The sequence below is a fragment of the Schistocerca serialis genome, chromosome 10, assembly GCF_023864345.2.
Source record: "Schistocerca serialis cubense isolate TAMUIC-IGC-003099 chromosome 10, iqSchSeri2.2, whole genome shotgun sequence".
Lineage (NCBI taxonomy): Eukaryota > Metazoa > Arthropoda > Insecta > Orthoptera > Acrididae > Schistocerca > Schistocerca serialis.
Genome location: NC_064647.1, coordinates 38,361,949 through 38,387,455, shown reverse-complemented (window position 1 = coordinate 38,387,455; position 25,507 = coordinate 38,361,949). Strand labels below are relative to the sequence as shown.

General features: G+C 46.7%; 1 protein-coding gene across 1 annotated transcript in view; it reads left to right on the top strand.

Moving 5' to 3' along the window:
- The first annotated feature begins 621 nt into the window (after positions 1-621).
- LOC126425212 (uncharacterized) overlaps positions 622-25,507 on the top strand; it is a 194,479-nt gene continuing 169,593 nt past the window's right edge. Inside the window, exon 1 of the mRNA XM_050088167.1 lies at positions 622-683. Coding sequence (XP_049944124.1) covers positions 622-683 — 62 coding nt within the window. The remainder of the gene's footprint in view (positions 684-25,507) is intronic.

Here is a 25,507-nt window from a genome sequence, read left to right as displayed (position 1 = left end):
ATCATGGCCAAACAGTTATGGCCATGGAGTGGGTAGTTTTGATTTTCTCCGCTTCTGGCAGCGCTAACGAAATTGTCAAGTTATCGTGGCCAAACAGTAGACAACCAAGCAGTGGACAGTTCTGATTTTCTCCGCTTCTGGCAGCAGTAGCGAAACTGTCGAGTTATTGTGGCCAAACAGTAGAGAGCCAGGGAATGGGTAGTTCTGATTTTCTCCACTACTGGCAGCATTAGCGAAACTGTCAAGTCATTGTGGTCAAACAGTAGACAGCCAGGGAGTGGGTAATTCTGATTTTCTCCACTTCTGGCAGCACTAGCGAAATTGTCAAGTCATCGTGGCCAAACAGTAGACGATCAGGGAGTGGGTAGTTCTGATTTTCTCCACTTCTGGCAGCACTAGCGAAACTGTCAAGTCACCATGGCCAAACAGTAGGCGGCCAGCAAGTGTTCCCTGCCGTCGCGTATTGAGGTCAGACTTGACGTCCACTGGGCACTGGGGCGTCGCGGTAATCGATACGTTTTGGTCGCGGGTGGCGAAGGCGTCGTTCCCTGATGGAGCCGGCGCGAGCAATCAGGGTCTAGGATGCGGCGGAGTTTGTTACGGGAGGCTCACGTGACCGGAATGCGCCAACCCCAGCATAAGGATGAGCGGGTGGCGATACCTCTGCCGTCCCAGGCGACAGAGTGAGTCAGGGGGGAGGGGGGGCGGATTTATTTGGTCTCTGCTCGATGCAGTTCAGGAAGTACAGGAGATTTCGTAGATATTTATTCCTGTCTAGCAAGACCGTATCTTCTACATAAGCGAAAGTTAAAACTTGGGCTAAATTTTGAGATAGTTTCAATACACGATTCCTCTTTCTCGTGTGTACTGAAAGTGCATTCGTGTATTGTCCAACTAAAGAAGTCATTGGAAAAGCTAGGTCGAGGTGGGTGTGGTACAAATCTACATCTACATCCATACACCGCAAGCCACCTGACAGTGTGTATCGGAGGGTACTTTCAGTATCTCTATCTGTCCTTCCCTGTATTCCAGTCTCGTACAGTTCGTGGAAAGAAAGATTTTCAGTATGCCTCTGTGTGGACTCTAATCTCTTTGATTTTATCCTCATGGTCTCTTCGCGAGATATACGTAGGAGGGAGCAATATAGTGCTTGACTCCTCGGTGAAGGTGTGTTCTCGAAACAACAAAAGCCCGTACCGAGCTACTGAGCGTCTCTCCTGCAAAGTCTTCCACTGGAGTTTATCTATCATCTCCGTAACGCTTTCGCTATTACTAAATGATCCTGTAACGAAGCGCGCTTTTCACCGTTGGATCTTCTCTATCTCTTCTATAAACCCTATCTGGTACGGATCCCACACTGCTGAGCAGTATTCAAGTAGTGGGCGAACAAGCGTACTGTAACCTACTTCCTCTGTTTTCGGATTGCATTTACTTAGGATTCTTCCAATGAATCTCAGTCTGGCATCTGCGTTACCGACGATCAACTTCATATGATCATTCCATTTTAAATCACTCCTAATGAGTACTCCCAGGTAATTTATGGAATTAGCTGCTTCCAGTTGCTGACCTGCTATATTGTAGCTAAATGATAAAGGATCTTTCTTTCTATGTATTCGCAGCACATTACACTTGTCTACATTGACATTCAATTGCCATTCCCTGCACCATACGTCAATTCGTTGCATATCCTCCTGCATTTCGGTACAATTTTCCATTGTTACAACCTCTCGATATATTACAGCATCATCCGCAAAAAGCCTCAGTGAACTTCCGATGTCATCCACAAGGTCATTTATGTATATTGTGAATAGCAACGGTCCTACGAGACTCCGCTGCGGCACTCCTACTTCGGAAGACTTCTCTCCATTGAGAATGACATGCTGCTTTCTGTTATCTAGAAACTCTTTAATCCAATCACACAATTGGTCTAATAGTCCATATGTTCTTACTTTGTTCTTAAAGTACTGTCGGGAACTGTGTCGAACGCCTTGCGGAAGTCAAGAAACACGGAACCTACCTGGGAACCCGTGTCTATGGCCCTCTGAGTCTCGTGGACGAATAGCGCGAGCTGGGTTTCACACGACCGTCTTTTTCGAAACCCGTGCTGATTCCTACAGAGTAGATTTCTAGTCTCCAGAAAAGTCATTACACTCGAACATAATACGTGTTCCAAAATTCTACAACTGATCGACGTTAGAGATATAGGTCTATAGCTCTGCACATCTGTGCATAGTTCTGCATATCTTTCAATTCGTATTTCAGTATTATAACATCAAAGACCCATGAGAAAACACAACAGTATTCATAAACAGAAACTTTCACTCAGCAGCAAGGATACGTAGTTTTCAACAAATAAATGGAAACAACACCACAACTTCCTCAGCAGATACAGGAACGCAACCTACAATAATTTTAGAAAAAGTGCCGTAACAAAACAATTCGCTTAAAAATGATAATGTATAAAGCCCGATTATTCGTGCATGGAAAATACGAGATATAGATTGCATTAAAAACCTACATAGCAAATTTTTACACTGACAAGACAACCATCAACATTTATCAACACAGTTAATCAAAATTATGCAAATGGCTCACGAACTGTGATATTACTGAGCTCTGGTGAAATACGGCAAACCAGCAAGACTGGAGGCAACGTGCTTATAAAGTCTTGAGACAGTCGACTTGCCTTAAGACAGATAAACCAACTGTCTTCTGTATTACACCAGAGCCTTTCTGGTTTTAACCAATGCCACCCACTACTTCGCCGCATCCGGCAGGGTACACAAGGATTCACTAACTACAACACCACATTCTAACTCACTTATATCTTTATAACCTGCCATTGTAGCAGCAGTAACCGATCTAACAACTCCGCCAGACACAGGGTGGTCCATTGATAGTGACCGGGCCAAATATCTCACGAAATAAGCATCAAACGAAAAAACCACAAAGAACGAAACTGGTCTAGCTTGAAGGGGGAAACCAGATGGCGCTATGGTTGGCCCGCTAGATGGCGCTGCCATAGGTCAAACGAATATCAACTGGGTTTTTTTAATAGGAACCCCCATTTTTTATTACACATTCGTGTAGTATGTAAAGAAATATGAATGTTTTAGTTGGACCACTTCTTCCGCATCGTGATAGATGGCGCTGTAATAGTCACAAACGTATAAGTACGTGGTATCACGTAACATTCCACCAGTGCGGACGGTATTTGCTTCGTGATGCGTCACCCGTGTTAAAATGGACCGTTTACCAACTGCGGAAAAGGTCGATATCGTGTTGATGTATGGCTATTGTGATCAAAATGCCCAACGGGCGAGTGCTATGTATGCTGCTCGGTATCCTGGACGACATCATCTATGTGTCAGGACCGTCCGCCGGATAGTTACGTTATTTAAGGAAACAGGAAGTGTTCAGCCACATGTGAAACCACGACCTGCAACAAATGATGATGCCCAAGTAGGTGTTTTAGCTGCTGTCGCGGCTAATCCGCACATCAGTAGCAGACAAATTGCACGAGAATCGGGAATCTCAAAAACGTCGGTGTTGAGAATGCTACACCAACATCGATTGCACCCGTACCATATTTTATGCACCAAGAAGTTCATGGCGTCGACTTTGAAGGTCGTGTACAGTTCTGCCACTGGGCACAAGAAAAATTACGGGACGATGACAGATTTTTTGTACGCATTCTATTTAGCGACGAAGTGTCATTAACCAACAGCGATAACGTAAACGGGCATAATATGCACTACTGGGCTGCGACACGACGGCTGCGACAAGTGGAACATCAGCGACCTTGGCGGGTTAATGCATGGAATTGGTCCGCCTCTACCAATCCATCGGTCACCGAATCTGTTGTTGAGAAGCGTACGAACACTTCGACTGAAATGTGCAGGAGCTCCATCGTGCATTAACCACATGTTGTTTCGTACTTGTAAAGGCACATGTTCTAGCAGCACAGGTAGAGTATCCCGTATGAAATCATGATAACGTGCTCCATTGAGGGTAGGTGGATGAACATGGGGCCCAATCAAGACATCACCAACAATGCCTGCCCAAACGTTCACAGAAAATCTGTGTTGATGACGTGATTACACAATTGCGTGCGGATTCTCGTCAGCACACAAATGTCGATTGTGAAAATTTCCAATTTGATCACGTTGGAATGAAGCCTCATCCGTAAAGAGAACATTTGCACTGAAATGAGGATTGACACATTGTTGGATGAACCATTCGCAGAAGTGTATCCGTGGAGGCCAATCAGCTGCTGATAGTGCCTGCACACGCTGTACATGGTACGGAAACAACTGGTTCTCCCGTAGCACTCTCCATACAGTGACGTGGTCAGCGTTACCTTGTACAGCAGAAGCTTCTCTGACACTGACATTAGGGTTATCGTCAACTCCACGAAGAATTGCCTCGTCCATTGCAGGTGTCCTCGTCGTGCTAGGTCTTCCCCAGTCGCGAGTCATAGGCTGGAATGTTCCCTGCTCCCTAAGACGCCGATCAATTGCTTCGAACGTCTTCCTGTCGGGACACCTTCGTTCTGGAAATCTGTCTCGATACAAACGTACCGCACCACGGCTATTGCCCCGTGCTAATCCATACATCAAATGGGCATCTGCCAACTCCGCATTTGTAAACATTGCACTGACTGCAAAACCACGTTCGTGATGAACACTAACCTGTTGATGCTACGTACTGATGCGCTTGATGCTAGTACTGTAGAGCAATGAGTCGCATGTCAACACAAGCACCGAAGTCAACATTACCTTCCTTCAATTGGGCCAACTGGCGGTGAATCGAGGAAGTACATTACATACTGACGAAACTAAAATGAGCTCTAACATGGAAATTAAGCGTTTCCGGACACATGTCCACATAACATCTTTTCTTTATTTGTGTGTGAGGAATGTTTTCTGAAAGTTTGGCCGTACCTTTTTGTAACACCCTGTATAAGACAACGAGCGTCTGGTGCAGTTATTAGATCGATTACTGCTGCTACAATGACAGGTTATCAAGATTTCAGTGTGTTGTTATACTCGGCACACGAGCGATTGGACACAGCGAGGTAGCGATGAAGTGGGGATTTTCCCGTACGACCATTTCATGAGTCTACCATGAATATCAGGAATCCGAAAAACATCACATCTCCGACATCGCTGCGGCTGGAATAAGATCCTGCAAGTACGGCACCAACGACGACTGAAGAGAATCATTCAAAGTTATATAAATGCAATCCTTCCGCAAATTGCTGAAGACTTCAACGCTAGGCCATCAACAAGTGTCAGCGTGCGAACCATTCCACGACAACCATCGACATGGTTTTACGGAGCCTAGTGCAATTCGTGTACTCTTGATGACTGCATGATACAAAGCTTTACACCTCGCCTGGGCCCGTCAACACCGACATTGGACTGTTGATAACTGGAAATATGTTGCCTAGTCGGACAAGTCTCGTTTCAAATTGTATAGAGCGGGTGGACGTGTGCGAATATGGAGACAACCTCATGAATCCATGGACTCTGCATGTCAGTAGAGGACTATTCAAGCTGGTGGACGCTCTGTAATGGTATAGGGCGCGTGCAATTGGAGTGATATGGGACTCCTTATACGCCTAGATACGACTCTGACAGTTGACGCGTTCGTAAGCATCCTGTCTGATCACATGCATCCATTCTACATCTACATCTACATCCATACTCCGCAAGCCACCTGACGGTGTGTGGCGGAGGGTACCTTGAGAACCTCTATCGGTTCTCCCTTCTATTCCATTCTCGTATTGTTCGTGGAAAGAAGGATTGTCGGTATGCCTCTGTGTGGGCTCTAATCTCTCTGATTTTATCTTCATGGTCTCTTCGCGAGATATACGTAGGAGGGAGCAATATACTGCTTGACTCTTCGGTGAAGGTATGTTCTCGAAACTTTGACAAAAGCCCGTACCGAGCTACTGAGCGTCTCTCCTGCAGAGTCTTCCACTGGAGTTTATCTATCATCTCCGTAACGCTTTCGCGATTACTAAATGATCCTGTAACGAAGCGCGCTGCTCTCCGTTGGATCTTCTCTATATCTTCTATCAACCCTATCTGGTACGGATTCCACACTGCTGAGCAGTATTCAAGCAGTGGGCGAACAAGCGTACTGTAACCTACTTCCTTTGTTTTCGGATTGCATTTACTTAGGATTCTTCCAATGAATCTCAGTCTGGCATCTGCTTTACCGACGATCAACATTATATGATCATTCCATTTTAAATCACTCCTAATGCGTACTCCCAGATAATTTATGGTATTAACTGCTTCCAGTTGCTGACCTGCTATTTTGTAGCTAAATGATAAAGGATCTATCTTTCTGTGTATTCGCAGCACATTACACTTGTCTACATTGAGATTCAATTGCCATTCCCTGCACCATGCGTCAATTCGCTGCAGATCCTCCTGCATTTCAGTGCAATTTTCCATTGTTACAACCTCTCGATACACCACAGCATCATCCGCTAAAAGCCTCAGTGAACTTCCGATGTCATCCACAAGGTCATTTATGTATATTGTGAATAGCAACGGTCCTATGACACTCCCCTGCGGCACACCTGAAATCACTCTTACTTCGGAAGACTTCTCTCCATTGAGAATGACATGCTGCGTCCTGTTATCTAGGAACTCCTCAATCCAATCACACAATTGGTCTGATAGTCCATATGCTCTTACTTTGTTCATTAAACGACTGTGGGGAACGGTATCGAACGCCTTGCGGAAGTCAAGAAACACGGCATCTACCTGTGAACCCGTATCTATGGCCCTCTGAGTCTCGTGGACGAATAGCGCGAGCTGGGTTTCACATGACCGTCTTTTTCGAAACCCATGCTGATTCCTACAGAGTAGATTTCTAGTCTCCAGAAAAGTCATTATACTACTCATTCGTGTCCATTGTGCATTCCGACGGACTCGGGCAGTCCAGCAGAACAGTGCGACACCCCACACGTCCAGAATAGCTACAGAGTGGCTACAGGAACACTTTTCTGAATTTAAGCACTACCGCTGGCAACCAAATTTCCCAGACATGAAACTTTATTGAGCATATCTGGGATGCTTTGCAACGTGCTGTTCAGAAGAGATCTCCACCCCTCGTAATCTTACGGATATGTGGACGGCCTTGCAGGATTCATGGTGTCAGTTCTCTCCAGCGCTACTTCAGACATCCCCCAGGCTGTGGCCAAGCCATGTCTCCGCAATATCCTTTCTTTCAGGAGTGCTAGTTCTGCAAGATTAGCAGGAGAGCTTCTGTGAAGTTTGGAAAGTAGGAGACGAGGTACTGGCGGGGCGTGAGTCGTGTTTGGGTAGCTCAGATAGTAGAGCACTTGCCCGCGAAAGGCAAAGGTCCCGAGCTCGAGTCTCTGTCCGGCGCACAGTTTTAATCTGCCAGGAAGTTTCATGACCTCACTTATAAGTATAACGTTCCACCCACTCTGCCCTGGGTGCACGCATTGATTCGGTAGGCAAGGGTCTCATAAAGGCGTTGTGTTCTCCCCTGCTGTAAGAAGGCGCACAACTGCTGCTCCATATCCTGTATATGGTCACTGAGAAAGAATTGATGTCAGATCAGCTCCCACCCATATTCTACCGGGGAGCTCGCTGGCCACTAGAGTACCTCAACATCACACCGATAATAGAGACGCACCCCGTGTGTGGACGGCATTGTCCTGTTGAAAAATGGCACAGCAGTACTCAAAAATGATAAGTAACATGCGAGGGAGCAAGATGCCCGTGATGTACCGTTGTGCCATAACATTTCCTTCTATCACTCCCAGCTGTGACCTGAAGTCGTACCCTATGGCTCCCTTCTCCGTGACACCAGAGGTAACACCTTGTGCCCCTTCAAAACATTGTAAGAATTGGGTGTGTTCAAGTCGCAACAGACTCGCCAAGGATGATCATGTTCAGTAGTGCAGTAGCTCTACTCATCGCTGTACGCAATGTGATGCGCCATTCATCAGCAGCTGATGCTTCCCAGTCAGAGCACCACTCCAAACGCAACCATTTGTGCAACCAGCAGCCTACGCATGGTTTGGTACTGCCTTAGTCGGGTGGTGATAGATGGTGTGAGATGGCACAGAATGCTGCATGGAGCTCGTTACTGGTTCCTTGATAGCATAGGCAGATGTGACGGGGCTACAGCGTGCTTGGTGCAGAATATAGAGGTTCTCCCTCACGGTGGTCAGACGTGGTCGAACGTAACCTTGATGACCATTTTGGCCGTTTATATGACGGTAGTATCTGTTCCCGAAAGAACAGTTACCGTGGATGACCACGCAGCTTTGCTAGAAATGAAATGATAATTAAATGGACACTCTAGCTGCAAACAGGCGTTGATGTACTTCATTGGGGACATGTTGAAAATGTGTGCCCCGACCGGGACTCGAACCCGGGATCTCCTGCTACATGGCAGACGCTCTATCCATCTGAGCCACCGTGGGCACAGACCTTCTTGTGCGAACGCACACGCTATGCCCGAACTCGTACGGTACTTGGTAGATTAATCCGCCACGAGTAATGAGTATGATGGGCAAACATCTATTAGGCGCACTACGAATGTAGTGGTGTGGACATGTTGAGAATGTGGGTTTCGCTGGAGGCGTGCCAGAGATAAATCCCTGCAGACGCACTATCCTCTGTGCCCACGGTGGCTCAGATGGATAGAGCGTCTGCCATGTAAGCAGGAGATCCCGGGTTCGAGTCCCGGTCGGGTCACACATTTTCAACATGTCGCCAATGGAGTACATCAACGCCTGTTTGCAGCTAGGGTGTCCATTTAATCATCATTTCATTTTGGCCGTGCTAACATTCCCTTGCAGTGCAAGTCACATCCAATAACCCCACAAATCTGGATATTGCATGATTCGACCAGCTACCCAAATGGAGATCCAAAATGAGGCCCCTTCCAAACTCTTTCAGTTGCTGCTAATGCTGTCTCACACAGGTATGAGGTATCCGCAGAACCTTCGCAGTGATCACTCAACATCTGACGATGTTCCAACCCTTGTATGCCCCATCTGGTCTGGTTATTTATTTCATTTAATCGTATGACTAGGGCCCCCCGTCAGGCAGGCCGTTCGCTGGGTGCTGGTCTTTCAATTTGACGCTACTTCGGCGACCTGCAGTCGATGAGGTTGATATGATGAGGATAAGGACAGCACAACACCCAGTCCCTGGCCGGAGAAAATTCCCCGACCCAGCCGGGAATCGAACCCAGGCCCAGAGGATTGACAGTCCGTCACGCTGAGCCTCAGCTACCAGGGGCGGACCTCTGGTCTGGTAACAACGCTAAACACGAACGACGCTAATGCACTCTATACTCTGTTTAAAATTACTTGATAGTTTACGTCTGTCACTTACCACTACAGCGTTGCCACATCAGCTGCCGGCTCAGTTATAAGTGACACAAAAATATGGCGGATCACTTCACAAATGATGTTGATTTGTAAAACAGAGTGATGTTGGCAGTGCCCACCGCAAGGTATGTCGGAAGTGCGAGACGCTCTATCGACAGCTTATTTTAAGTGACCAATGATTGAACTGTGTCAGGAGATGCGTTTCGTAGCCCAAAACTTTTTAACATATGTCTAAGCTAACAACAACTTGTATAATGTAAACGAGAAAGCAGTGATCAGCAGTCTGCGGTATACTTAAAATCACGATCGTTTTGTTCATCGCTACTAAACCTAACCTCTACGAGCAAACTGTAGTTTCAGAGCTAAAAGGAAATTGTAATTTCTCGCTATCATCGGTTGCTGAAACTACCCTCTCACATGCTACAAGAGCTGCAGCGTTACCAGCTGATGAGCAGTGCCCATTGGCACTTGGTTGCAGATTATAGATGACGCAGGCACATTCCATATGGAAAAGAATGATAGGTAGAAAAGGAAGAACAAATGAACATGTCAGTCGGGAGGTTAGTCTGGGTCGGTCTCTCGTCCCCAGCTTGCTAGTCTGTCTCTCGTCGGCAATTGTGAGGCAGTTACTGTCTGTCTGTCGTCCGGAGTGCTAGAATGTCTTTCGTTCGGATCAACCTTTAAAGCCGGAAAAATGAGCACTATGGGACTTAACATCAGAGGTCATCAGTCCCCTGCACTTAGAACTGCTTAAATCTAACTAACCTAAACACATCGCACACATCAATGCCCGAGGCAGGATTCGAACCTGCGACCGTAGCAACAGCCGCGATTCCGGACTGAAGCGCCTTGAACCGCTCGGCCACAGCGGCCGGCAAATTTTATGGTGGGTAGACTACAATTTTTTGTATCTTTTTCCTCATAAAAACGGAAATTTGGCCTTTCGGGCCTGCTGTGGATGCAGGTGACCTTTGTATCGGATTATAAATACGCAGTACAATCAGAGGATCAGTTTCTCGAAACTCAGCAGTTGTCTCTCATGCGACGCAGAAATTCGAAATTTGCCTGAAGGGTGACTTCAACCTTGCTTTGTAATGATGCAGAAGTGTGGCGCCCTGTGACGTAAACACCGGACTCAGCTACGCTTTAAACAGCAAGGTGTCGACACATGCGGAAAACTGTAAGAAGAGTTATTGATATAATTTTGGCACCAAATAGCACCACAGTTTTGTCCAACGCCACCGTGGCCGTGTCACGCGATGAGAAGGTCGTCACGTTCTCTCTTACCCACATTTCACCCATTCTTTTGACGCATTTGCGATGGAGGTCAGAACCACAACGCCCAACGTTGAAGTCATCACTCGGTTTTCTTATCGATGGTCGTGTCAAGCATTTCAGACGCAGCGCCGCTCGGAATAGACACGCCTCATGGGGTGGCATAAGGGGAGTCATTGTAAATAGAAATGAGGGTTTGGCGTCATTGGCTGGGAGGCCCCTGACGGGGCAAGTCCGGCCGCCTTGGTGCAGGTCTCATTACACTCGACGCCACATTGGGCGACCTGTGCGCCGTATGGGGATGAAATTATGATGAAGACAGCACAACACCCAGTCCCTGAGCGGAGAAAATCCCCGACCCAGCCGGGAATCGAACCCGGGTCCGTAGGACGGCAATCCGTCACGCTGACCACTCAGCTATCGGGGAGGACAGGGGAGTCAGTGAAACCTCCCCTTTCCTTGGGACGTCGATTCCCACAGATTTCGCGGTCTAAAACGACAGTTCGCATTGCGATGAGCAATAGGCCGACGTTATTGATAACCTTTAACACCGCTTATACTCCACGAGCGATTCAGCCCTTCTCTTAGGACGTCGTGGACCTTCAGCTCCACTGAACAGGATTGCATCCCTTTGGAGTCTAGTGCGGCCGCAATTTTTGCTCTGGTACACGGGGTGGAACAATAGGGTCCGCCAAAAACCATTCGACGACATCTGAACATGATCTGAAGCGGTTTAACTGGCTCTGAGCCCTATGAGACTTAACAGATCCGAAGCGGTAAAAGTGTTATGCTTTTTCAACCCCCGCCCCCCCCCCCCCTCCTTCGCGCCCTCCTATGGCGCTCTCCTGTGACGCCGCGTGCCGCCACGCTGTAGCGCCATTACACAGGAGGGTTGTAGACACCTTTGAGACAAATTGCAAATTTCTGCGACGCAATGGGAGAAAGTTACGAAGTTTCGAGAAAGAGCTTCGAATAAGTGACCCTTCTATTTCGCCTCTGTTGATCCATCATTGCCATGGGACGTCGGCTGGTAAGTAATTTTCAGTGTCAATAAACTTCACCAACAGCCGTATACTACAAGATATTTTATTCTGAAAGCAACCAGTTTCGGCATTTCATTTCATTCAAGACTCATACTCTTCAAATAAACAAACTTGTCGTACATCGCCATAAATCACCGGATATCGCGAATTCCAGTCGTTATACAATTGCCAGAATGAGATTTCCACTCTGCAGCGGAGTGTGCGCTGATGTGAAACTTCCTGGCAGATTAAAACTCTGTGCCAGACCGAGACTCGAACTCGGGATCTTTACCTTTCGAGGGCAAGTGCTCTACCATCTGAGCTACCCAAGCACGACTCACGAGCCGCCCTCACAGCTTCACTTCTACCAATACCTCGTCTCCTACCTTCCAAACTTTACAGAAGCTCTCCGTGAACCATGCCCAACTAGCACTCCTGAAAGAAAGTAAATTGCGGAGACATGGCTTAGCCACAGCCTGGGGGATGTTTCCAGAATGAGAGCACGTGCCCGCGAAAGGCATAGGTCCCGAGTTCGAGTCTCGGTCCGGCACACAGTTTTAATCTACCAGGAATTTTCGTTCTACAATTGCTTCATACGAAGATGTGACAGCAGTTGCTGTAACGTTATCGTACAAAGCAATTGTATAACGATTGGAATTCACGATGTCCAGTGATTTATGGCTGCTTCATGTCTTCGCATGAAACAATTGTATAACGATTCGCATTCACGACATCCAGTGATTTATGGCGCTGTACTACAAGTTCGTTTATTTGGATAAAAGCGTATAGGGCATGAAGATGGCATAATGAAATGCCGAAACTGGTTGCTTTCAGAATAAAATAAAATATCTTAAGTATACGGCTGACGGTGAAGTTTATTGTCATTGAAACACTTCTATTTCGTTGTGCAGTGTATTAAAAAGTCAATGTCTTGGTCACACATTACATTATGAAAACTGATAACCGATTTCAGCCTTCCAGTCATCATCAGATCTAAAAAGTAAATCGTGTGCTTAGCGCTGCCTGAGAGCTTATGTGTCGATGCTGTAATTTTTAGATCTGATGATAGTTGCAAAGTCGAAACCTGTTATCAGTTATAATAAAATATCATGTGACCAAGAAACTGAATTTTATAATATAATCTGCATCTCAAATTGAATAATTGGATCCCGTTTCTGAGATAATCGTAATTTGTTATATTTATCTTAAAAAGAAAGGTAAGAACACCATATTGGCATTAAAATAGTGAGAGCAAGAATAGCAAGCATTGATATTTTAGTTATTTACCATATAGAGCATAGTAAAAAGAATATTTGAGTAAATTTGTAGGTTATTAAGTGTTATATACGATGAGAAATACTTGCTGCGCCTGAACTGCACAGCCTAAATGTCAGAGATTCTTCAGCGATATTTTCCTGCAAGGCATCCTTCGTCTTCAATGTCTCGTTGCAGAACGGTAATTTATTTATGATTTATTCTATTTATTACCCGAGTTACCTTTGTTTCATTCAAAGTACTTCCAATACAGTGTAAATTCCCGTAATGTCCAATTGCAAAAATACAACGTACACTGTGCAGCAAGAACACTATGACCACCTAACTAATAATCACCAATAACAGTGGCGAACGTTGCGGCATGGAAGCAATGAGGCCCTGATAGGTCACTGGAGAGAGTTGGCACCACAAGTGCACACACAAGTCACCTAATTCCCGTAAAGTCCAGTGAGAGGGGCGATTAGCTCTGATTTCAATCACACCCCAGATGTGTTCGATCAGGTTCAGATCTGGTAAGTTGGGGGGCCAGCAGATCAATTTGATGTCGCCACTGAGTTTCTTGAACCACTCCATCACAGTCTTGGGCTTGTGATATGGCGCATTATCTTGTTGAAGAATGCCACTGATATGATCATGAGGAAGAGTGTACAGTCCACAGCCAGTGTACGATATTCCTTGGCCATCATGGTGCTTTGTACGAGCTCCACTGGATCCATGGATGCCCACATGAATGTTCCCGAGACCATAATGGAGCTGCTGGATTGTCTCCCTCCCGCAGGACAGGTGTCAGGGAGCTGTTCTCCTGAAAGATGATGGATTCGCGGCCTCCCATTGGCATGATGTAACGCTCTGCCACTGTGCCTTTGGTCACTAGGCCATTTCAGAAGTAGTTGCTGATGAAGTGTTTGCATCGACACATGTAGTCCAGTCATATAGCAGATATACCTTTCAAAAGGTGGGGTAGAAGAGTTTATTTTTTCAACTCGTTCATATGGTTGGAAAGATTAGAAAACCGAGTTTTGTCAAAAAAATTTCGCTTGGGAAAACTTTCTGCAGTCAAAAAACTTGGAAAATTTCGGCCTTTTTTCAGTTTTTTTCAAAATACCTCAGTTTTTTTGCTCCTATCGTTTTAACGTCTATTTTCTTCTCTCTACAAATTTTATTCTTGCCATTTTTTTCTACTCCCAACATCTAAGGCAATCGTATTACATATTGTAACACAAATAAACTTCACGCAGTTGGACGTGAATGTGTTCGTAGTTACTGAATATGATGCTGTTTGTCCTGGTCCTGCAGCAGGGTGAGATGGTAAATTCCAATGAATAAGATGATGAGTAATATGTTTATACTACACAAATAGAAACTGAAATAACAGTGTTGAAAAATTAGGTAATTTGCCACTTTGCTCGAAATTTGAAAAATTGGTATTTTTTGACGCGCTGTAGCGCCTTAGATACTGGGAGTAAAAAAAATGTTAAAAATTAAATTTGCAGAGAATTTTGTGCTCTTTGAAAAAATAGACGTCAAAGCGATAGGAGCAAATGAAACTGAGATATTTTGAAAAAGTGAAAAAAGTCCGAAATTTTCCAAGTTTTTTGACAGCAGAAAGTTTTCCCAAGAGAAATTTTGTTGGCAAAACTTGGTTTTCTAACCTTTCCAACAATATGAAGGAGTTAAAAAATAAAATCTTCTACCCCACCTTTTGCAAGTTACGGTTTTTTTTTCTGACAGTTTCACTGGACTAATGCCCGGGTCGTCAGCTGCAGTGGACCATCGTTAGGATTGTTCGGTGCACTGTGTGTTCAGACACACTTGTACTCTGTCCAGCATTAAAGCTGTTCCACCACAGTTCGTCTCCTGTTCTGCTTGAGCAGTGTACCCAGCCTACCACATCCGACATCTGTAATGAGAGGTGGCCACCCAACACGATGATATCTGGACGTGGTTTCACCTTGGTCTCTCCACATCTTGAAGACACTCATCACAACACTCTTCGAACAACCGAAAAGTCCTGCAGTTTCCGAAATGGTCGTGCCGAGCCTCCAGGTCATCAGAATATGCCCTCGGTGAGACTCAGATAGAACGCACAGCTTCCCAGTTCTACACACGGACAACACACTCACTGATACTGCGGTACACGCACCATGTGTGTGTCTGACCAGCAGTCATTCCTCGCCAGGTGACGGTGCTAACGCCTGGATGGGTTCATATCGACAGTACGGCAGTGGTCACAATGTTCTCGCTGGTCAGTAAAATGTTGAAAATTTCTGGTAAGTTTCTATGGGGCGAAACTGCTGAGACCATTGGTTCCTAAACTTACACTCTAGTTAACCTACACTATTGGTCATTAAAATTGCTACACCACGAAGATGACGTGCTACAGACGCGAAATTTAACCGAGAGGAAGAAGATGCTGTGATATGCAAATGATTAGCTTTTCAGAGCATTCACACAAGGTTCGCGCCGGTGGCGACATCTACAAGATGCTGACATGAGGAAAGTTTCCAACCGATTTCTCATACACAAACAGCAGTTGACCGGCGTTGCCTGGTGAAACGTTGTTGTGATGCCTCGTGTAAGGAGGAGAAATGCATACCTTCACGTTTCCGACTTTGATAAAGGTCGGATTGTAGCCTATCGCCATTGGGGTTTATCGTATCGCGACATTGCTGCTCGCGTTGGTCGAGATCCAATGACTGTTAGCAGGATATGGAATCGGTGGGTTCAGGAGGGTAATACGGAACGCCGTGCTGGATCCCAACGGCCTCGTATCACTAGCAGTCGAGATGAGAGGCATCTTATCCGCATGGCTGTAACGGATCGTGCAACCACGTCTCGTTCCCTGAGTCAACGGATGGGGCCGTTGGCAAGACAACAACCATCTGCACGAACAATTTGACGACATATACAGCAGCATGGACTATCAGCTCGGAGACCATGGCTGCGGTTACCCTTGACGCTGCATCATAGACAGGAGCGCCTGCGATGGTGTACTCAACGACGAACCTGGGTGCAAGAATGGCAAAACGTCATTTTTTCGGATGAATCCAGGTTCTGTTTACAGCATCATGATGGTCGCATCCGTGTTTGGCGACATCGCGGTGAACGCACATTGGAAGCGTGTATTCGTCATCGCCATACTGGCGTATCACCCGGCGTGATGGTATGGCGTGCCATTGGTTACACGTCTCGGTCACCTCTTGTTCGCATTAACGGCATTTTGAACAGTGGACGTTACATTTCAGATGTGTTACGACCCCTGGCTCTACCCTTCATTCGGTCCCTGCGAAATCCTACATTTCAGCAGTACAATGCGCGACCGCATGTTGCAGATCCTGTACGGGCCTTTGTGGATGTTCGACTGCTGCCCTGGCCAGCACATTCTCCAGATCTCTCACCAATTGAAAACGTCTGGTCAATGGTGGCCGAGTAACTGGCTCGTCACAATACGCCAGTCACTACTCTTGATGAACTGTGGTATCGTGTTGAAGCTGCCTGGTCAGCTGTACCTGTACACGCCATCCAAGCTCTGTTTGACTCAACGCCCTGGCGTATTAAGGCCGTTATTACGGCCAGAGGTGGTTGTTGCGGGTACTGATTTCTCAGGATCTATGCACCCAAATTGCGTGAAAATGAAATCACATGTTGGTTCTAGTATAATATATTTGTCCAGTGAATACCCGTTTGTCATCTGCATTTCTTGTTGGTGTAGCAATTTTAACGGCCAGTAGTGTAACTTACAGATACCCGTGCTCAAGGGAGGAGCCGCGCGAACCATGAAAATGCGCCTGAGACGGCGCAGTTACGCCGCGCGGCGCTATTCAGCCTGCTGTGTCGCCCGAACAAGACACAGCCAGGGCAAAAGCATCACAGGTGCAAAGATGCGAGCTGGTGCCAGCGCCACAGAGACTTGCCACTTGCACGAGTTCCACCAGCGCCATTGGCGGTGCTAAGAATGAACATTTCGACTTCGCCTCGGCCAATTGCCGGCCGAGTACAATCCGCCAATGACCGGACGCCAACGGTCAGAAGCCTACTCGGAAGATAGAAAATGGCTCTGAGCACTATGGGACTTACCAGCTGTGGTCATCAGTCCCCTAGAACTTAGAACTACTTAAACCTAACTAACCTAAGGACATCACACACATCCATGCCCGAGGCAGGATTCGAACCTGCGACCGTAGCAGTTCTGGACTGCGCGCCTTGAACCGCGAGACCACCGCGGCCGGCGGAAGATAGAAGAGCAGCTCTCGCCCACTTGGTGACAGATCATCGTCCAGGGCTGACTTAGAGAGGGAACGGCGTTCAGTGAACTCTTAGAATCGGACAGACCGTTGTTGTACATTCCACTTGCTATGTACTGCGATTATTTTTGTGTTATATTACAGGCAGTGTTGCAGACCCTTATTCAACTAGTCACAAAGATAAGTAAACCTTCTCATTTGTGTGACTTTGTTACCAAATTGTTGGAGTGTTGTGGAACCTTCGTTCATCTATCCTGTTACCTGACCCTGGGGCACAGCTGTGTAATAGTGGCAGGGAGAAATTGTATTAGCTGTCTACCGCACCAGAAGTCGTTTCACGAACTCAGAAACTCGGCCTACCGTAACAACTGTGGCAACTCGGCCTCCACAGCAGTAGCGACGAGGTCTTTACAAAACAGCCGACGAGGGATTACAAAACAGTGCAGTGTACCCGCAGAAGGAAAAGTAGTGCGCTGTGGTTGCCGTCGCTGCGGGAACATCTGAGCATCGCGTCTTTGTGCCAGGCTCCACTGCACTCAGGGAACCCGTACACGAAAGGCATGTCGACTAACTGTTCATCAGCCCGCCCGGTTGGCCGTGCGGTCTAACGCAGGGCTTTCCGGGCGGGAAGGAGCGCCTGGTCCCCGGCACGAATCCGCCCGGCGGATTTGTGTCGAGGTCCGGTGAGCCGGCCAGTCTGTGGGTGGTTTTTAGGCGGTTTTCCATCTGCCTCGGCGAATGCGGGCTGGTTCCCCTTATTCCGCCTCAGTTACACTATGTCGGCGATTGCTGTGCAAACAAGTTCTCCACGTACGCGTATACCACCATTACTCTACCACGCAAACGTAGGGGTTACACTCGTCTGGTGTGAGACGTTCCCTGTGGGGTCCACCGTGTCCACTGTGTCGAATTCCAAACCACGTAATTTGATTACAAGCCGCTTGTGATGTACAGTGTCAAAAGCCTTCTGGAAATGCAGAAATACGGAATCAGTTTGAAATACCTTATTGATAACACTCAACACTTCGTGTGCGTTAGGAGCTAGTTCTGTTTCATAAGAACGAAGCTTTCTAAATCCATGTTGAGTGTATGTCAATTCTCTGCGAGGTAATTCATAATCTTCGAACACCATATATGTTCCAAAATCCTGCTGCATATCGACGTGCTAGTGGGCCTGTAATGTAGTGGATTAGTCCTATTGCCTCTCTTGAATATTGGTGTGCCCTGTGCAAGTTTCCAGTCTTGGGTACGTATGTTTCGTCGAGCGCCGGGTTGCATATGATTGTTAAGTATGGAGCTGTAATTACATGTGAAATTTCTTGCAAATGGTTAAGTGCTCTCGTTCTAAGGTACTGAACGAATATAGTCTGAGTATCTGCACGTCGTGGGTTGCACTTCTTTTTCGTCTCCACTCTAACGTCTTTGACAGGTAGATGGTTCTGATCCCCGCAGCGCTTCTTTCCAGAGAGTAAGTCATATGTGCACCCTTTTTGGTGCCATTTGTTCGGTAGGTGACGTGGTACGTACATACATTCATTTGTATAGAATGTATGAATTACCGCATGACGTGTCCGCAGTACGACAAGGCACCAATCAGTCACGCGTTGGGCAGTGACCATAAAGTTGTAGCTTACCAGTGTGTCTATGCCACTATACAGCGGCCGTTCAATAAGTAACGCAACACCTTTTTTCCTTGAGCACTTTCGGTTGAAAAAATGTGGAATTTCTTGTGTGACATCGTGTAATATTCCCGCTTCATCTCCTATAGTTTCTTTAAGTCCCGATGGATGGCGAGGCTATATGTAGCCTTCATAATTGCGCCTTTACCATGTGCGTTCCAGGCAGAGAGATGTCATTGAGTTGCATTTGGGGGGAAACCAGAGCATCGCATAATTCATAGGCGCTTGCTGAATGTCTGTGGAGACCTGGCAGTGAACAAAAGCACGGTGAGTCGTCGGGCGAGGCGTCTGTCGTCCTCGCACCAAGGTCGCGCAAGCCTGTCTGATCTGCCGCGAATAGACGGGTCGCACACAGCTGTGACTCCTGCAGTGTTGGAACGTGCGGACACTCTTATTCGAGGTGACAGGCGGATCACAATCGAACACCTCGCTCCACAACTGGACGTCTCTGTTGGTAGTGCTGACATACTCGTCCTCCAGTTGAGGTTCTCAAAGATCGGTTCCTTGTCCCCAAACAGAAGATCATAAACGAAGAGCCATCTGTGCGGAATCTAATCGTGACAACTTCTTGTCGAACATCGTTACAGACGATGAAACTTAGGTTCACCACTTCGAACCGGAAACAAAGCAGCAATCCGTGGAGCGGCGTCATACCACCTCTCCTCCGAAGGAAACGTTCCAGCCGGCCGCTGTGGCCGAGCGGTTCTAGGCGCTTCAGTCCGGAACCGCGCTGCTGCTACAGTCGCAGGTTCGAATCCTGCCTCAGGCATGGATGTGTGTGATGTCCTTAGGTTCGTTAGGTTTAAGTAGTTTCTAAGTCTAGGGAGCCCCATAGTGCTTAGAACCATTTGAAAAGTTCAAAGCTGCACCCTCATCACGACGACCTTCTGGGAATCTGAGGGTTCATGACCTGCCTTACGGTGCAACGATCAACTCTGAAGCGTATTGTGCTACCCTCACGAAACTGTAGAAACGATTTCAACGTGATCGTCACCTCAAAAATGTTAACAAATTTCTCCTCCTCCATGACAACGTAAGGTCTCACATCAGTCTGCCCACCCGAGAGGAGCTGACAAAACTTCATTGGACTGTTCTTCCTCATCCACTCTACATCCCGGATCTCGTACATTCTGACTTCCACCTGTTTGGCCCAATGAAGGATGCACTCCGCAGGAAGCAGTATATACGAGGGTCATTCCAAAAGCAATGCACATAATTTTTTTAAAAAAAATGCATCATTTATTCTACATGTTTGAAAGTTTTACAGTGTTTAGATACATCCTTTAGGAACAATATTTTCATTTCTCCACATGATTTCCATCCCTCTCAACTGCCTTATGCTATCTTGGAACCAACGTCTGTATACCCGCACGGTAAAATTCTGGACAAACCAGTTGGAGCCACTGTTTGGCAGCGTGCACGAGGGAGTCATCATCTTAAAACCTTGTTCCACGAAGAGAGTCTTTCAGTTTCCCAAAGAGATGATAGTCATATGGAGCCAGGTCAGGACTGTAAGGCGGGTGTTTCAGTGTTGTCCATCCGAGTTTTGTAATCGCTTCCATGGTTTTTTGACTGACATGTGGGCGTGCAAACACCCTGCTTTTACCGATGTGGTCGAACACGACCCAGTCGAACTCAAAGTTTCTTCAGTGTCGTGGTGGTTCCACTTGGTATGATGTCCACAAGAAAGAGTCCTTCGGAATCGAAAAACACCGTAACCATAACTTTTCCAGCAGAAGGTGTGGTTTTGAATATTTTTTTCCTTGGGTGAATTTGCATGATGCCACTCCATTGCCTACCTCTTCGTCTCTGGTGAAAAATGATGGAGCCATGTTTCATCACCTGTCGCAATTCTTCCAAGAAATTCATCTCCACCATTCTCATACTGTTCCAAAAGTTCACTGCATACCGTTCTTATTGTTTCTTTGTGAGCCACTGTCAACGTCCTGGGAACCCATCTGGCACAAACATCTTCAGTATTCTGCAAACAATCCCTTCCCCTATCCCAACGTAGCGCGACAATTCGTTCACTGTGATGCGTCTGTCAAAAGTCTCCAATTCGTTAACACTCTGCACGTTGTCTGGAGTGTGAGCAGTACGAGGCCTGCCGCTGCGAGGACAATCCTCAATATTTCCCTGTCCGCTTTCATAACCTAACCTGCTTGCCCACCGACTAACTGTACTGAGATCGACAGCAGCATCTCCATACACCTTTTTCGACCTCTTGTGGATGTTTCCCACTGTCTCGTTTTCACAGCACAGGAATTCTATGACAGCACATTGCTTCTGACGAACGTCAAGTGTAGCAGCCATCTTGAAGACATGCTGTGACGGCGCCACTGACGGGAACAGGATGAACTAAGTTTGAAAACAAGCAGGAAGGATGTATCTACACACTGTAAAACTTTCACAGATGCAGAATGAAAACTGTATCTTTACAAAAAGGTGTGCATTTCTTTTGGAGTGACCCTCGTAGATGATCGGTAGGTTATTGATGCAGCAAGACTTTGGCGTTGACCAATAGAGCGGTACCATGCGGACATACAGGCCGTCCCACTAAGATGGTGTACGGCTGTCGCGTTGAATGGAGATTATGTTGGAAAAAATGGATTTGTAGCAAAAAGAATGGGGATTGAGATGATGTACTGGAATCCTCAATAAAACCAACTTGCTTTCGGAAAAAAATGTGTTGCATTGCTTACTGAACTTGTGGTGTCACCGCCAGACACCACACTTGCTAGGTGGTAGCCTTTAAATCGGCCGCGGTCCGTTAGTATACGTCGGACCCGCGTGTCGCCACTGTCAGTGATTGCAGACCGAGCGCCGCCACACGGCAGGTCCAGAGAGACGTCCTAGCAGTCGCCCCAGTTGTACAGCCGACGTTCATAGCAATGATTCACTGACAAATTACGCTCTCATTTGCCGAGACGACAGTTAGCATAGCCTTCAGCTACGTCATTTGCTACGACCTAGCAAGGCGCTGTATTCAATTGATATTTATTTTGTGAAGCATGTACAGACAAGAGAGATGTTCACCAATTGTGGATTAAAGTTAAGTATTCTACCAGTTACCTCCTGTTTTGCTAGTCTTATTTCTCTGATCTGTTCCAGACCTCACGCCAGTCTGCGTGCATTTCGGCCTCCTCTAGCAACACGGTGTTGGCTCTTCTGCCAACACAGCAGAGCTCCCTTCTTATATGACGTAGTCTTCCCGAGAGGTGTGTTTAGAGTCCATACATTTTTTGGTGGACGTTGCCCTGTCGCCTTGTTGCGGTATACCTGCCGCCGCCCTGGCCTCGCATGTGATAAGAGGAGACAGTGGACCTATCAGCGGCGATGTACGAGTATGTCGGCTGCGGCTCCATCCGCACGCGAACTTACCTCCGAGATATAGCGTGTTGATAATAAACGCTCCTGGTTTCGCGGTAGAAGCGAGTTTCGTTGGCTCGCGCTATCATAGTGGCCCCGGAACTTTGGACCCTTTAAATAATGAGTAGTTCCTACGGAGACGGCGGTATGGACCACGAGTCAGATTCAAATGCCAACACCAATCTGCCCCTGTGTGCTGCATCCATAACGAATCTATGGAGGTGATCAGCCTATTTGATCTGCCTTGAGTCTCAGAGAGTTTGAAGAACCACTCCGAGTCGTCATCTGTGTGTTCGCAGTGTATTCGAATCACACTGGTAGCCATTAAGACTGCAGTGGAAGGGTAGCTAATAATGAAATATTACGTACTGGTAGTTTATACTGTTGGTTGGTTGTCTTGGGCGAGGAGACCAAACAGCGAGATCATCGGTCCCATCGGATTAGAGAAGGATGGGTAATGAAGTTGGCCGTGCCCTTTCGAAGGAGCCATTCCGGCATTTGCCTGAAGCGATTTAGGGAAATCACGGAAAAGCTAAATCGGGATGGCTGGAGGGGGGGTTGAACTGTCGTCCTGCAGAATGCGGGCCCAGTGTTCTAACTATTGCTCCATGTCACTCGTCCTGGTGTCCGGATATGCCGTTATCCAGGCGAACGGCTGCTGGAAGCGTATACTGTACCACAGATGCATGCTGGTGGAGCAGTATTATGCTATGGGGAACATTCGCCTGGAATTTCATGGGCTCTGTGATAATAATCGAAAACGCCATGCCAGGTGTAGACCACGTGAACAACGTTGCTGACCACCTGCATCCCTTCATCTCTGATATCTTTCCCAATGGCGATAGGAATTTCCAACAGGGTAACTGACCGTATGACAAAGCCAGGATCGTACTACCTGTAGTCTAAAGTGCGTGATAATGAACTCACATTGACGTCTCGGCCACCAGACTTGCGTGATCTGAACCCAGTGGTACACACCTGGGAAGCTATCGGGCGTCATCTACGATCCCGTAAACCCAGTTCACGGAATTGTGTGACCTGTGCGTAGACTTACAGTACCACAAATCTCCTGAAACCTATCAACACTTGTCGGATCACTGCCACGCAGAATCGCTGCCCTGTTGTAGTGCAGTAGGAAGAATACGATGACCTTTGTCTGTGATTTGTTGGTGTAAAAGGTGTGAAATGTAGCAGATAGATCCTGTTGGATGACAGATATGGATACGACATTCTACATCTACATCTACATTTATACTCCGCAAGCCACCCAACGGTGTGTGGCGGAGGGCACTTTACGTGCCACTGTCATTACCTCCCTTTCCTGTTCCAGTCGCGTATGGTTCGCGGGAAGAACGACTGTCTGAAAGCCTCCGTGCGCGCTCGAATCTCTCTAATTTTACATTCGTGATCTCCTCGGGAGGTATAAGTAGGGGGAAGCAATATATTCGATACCTCATCCAGAAACGCACCCTCTCGAAACCTGGCGAGCAAGCTACACCGCGATGCAGAGCGCCTCTCTTGCAGAGTCTGCCACTTGAGTTTGTTAAACATCTCCGTAACGCTATCACGGTTACCAAATAACCCTGCGACGAAACGCGCCGCTCTTCTTTGGATCTTCTCTATCTCCTCCGTCAACCCGATCTGGTACGGATCCCACACTGATGAGCAATACTCAAGTGTAGGTCGAACGAGTGTTTTGTAAGCCACCTCCTTTGTTGATGGACTACATTTTCTAAGGACTCTCCCAATGAATCTCAACCTGGTACCCGCCTTACCAACAATTAATTTTATGTGATCATTCCACTTCAAATCGTTCCGCACGCATGCTCCCAGATATTTTACAGAAGTAACTGCTACCAGTGTTTGTTCCGCTATCATATAATCATACAATAAAGGATCCTTCTTTCTATGTATTCGCAATACATTACATTCCACAGTGCTTTACCTCTGTGCCAAAAGTCGTCAGTCATGGTGACTCGTAACAATGACCAGACGTTTCCAGTGGCTGAGAGATGTGGAGAGCGCGCTGCTCAGGACAACAAAGCGAACTCCCTTTGTGTCGACGCAGGTCAGGACAGCAAGGGCTATATACCGTCCAGTGTACCTACATCTGTATACATACTCTACAAGCTACCACACCGTGCATGGCGCAGGGTACTTTCTACCACTGCTAGGCATTCCCTTTCCTGTGCCACCCGTAAATGGATCGAGGTAAAAGGACTGTCTCTACAGCCCAGTATGAGCACTGATTTCTTTAACCTTGTCTTGACTCTCCTTATACAAGATGTACATTGGTGGCATGAGAATCGTTCTGCACTCTGCAGCAGATGCTGGTTCTCTAAATTTTACCTGTAGTGTTCCACGAAAAAAACGATGCCTTCTCTCCAGGGATTATTTCTCCGTGATTATCACGACTTTTAGGCTAAAATTACGGTGTTACGAGAGCTCCTGCTCAAATTACAAAATTCGCTATTTGGTTTATATTAGTAGTTCGACAGACAGCACAATGCTTTTCGTTGTGTCATTTTTTTGAACCAGTATTGTCTCACAAGTAACGCAATACCCTTTTATCATCTAATTAGCACGTCTTTATAATATACTCAAACACTTCTCGACTTCAGCGGTGCCTCGTCAACTTCACTACCGTGGGTGTGTAAACTTGTACAGGGTGTTTATAAATGAATATCGGGGTTTAAACGCTTTATTACATTAAACTTAGTTATAAATGATATGTCAAATGAAAGAGCAACTCAAGCAGTTGTGTGTGGCACCCGCAAGATGGTGCGCCACCTCATTGGCATAGCGCAGTACGCGATTGGTTGAACTGCACTGTATGCAAGTGCTGAATAGACCGCAAGGGGCGCGGTGACAGGGCTTGCTTTGCACGGCCTCCACGTTCACCCGACCTAACGCCATGCGATTCTCCTTTGACGCTTCATCAAGGATCGTGCGTACGTGCCTCCGCTTCCAGCAGACCTTTCTGAATTAAGAAAGCGGATTGGAGCAGCTGTTGCTACAATCACTGAAGACACACTATCAACTTTTGGGAAGAACTCGGCTATAGATTTTACGTGTGCCGTGTGTCAAATGGTCCTTATATTGAACGTCTATAAGGTTCTTGTTAAAACTGTTTGAGTTGCTCTTTCATTTGACATATCATTTATAACTGTATGTTTAATATAATAAATATTATAAAGCGTTGAAACCCCAATATTCGTTTATAAACACCCTGTATGTAAACGTATGTTG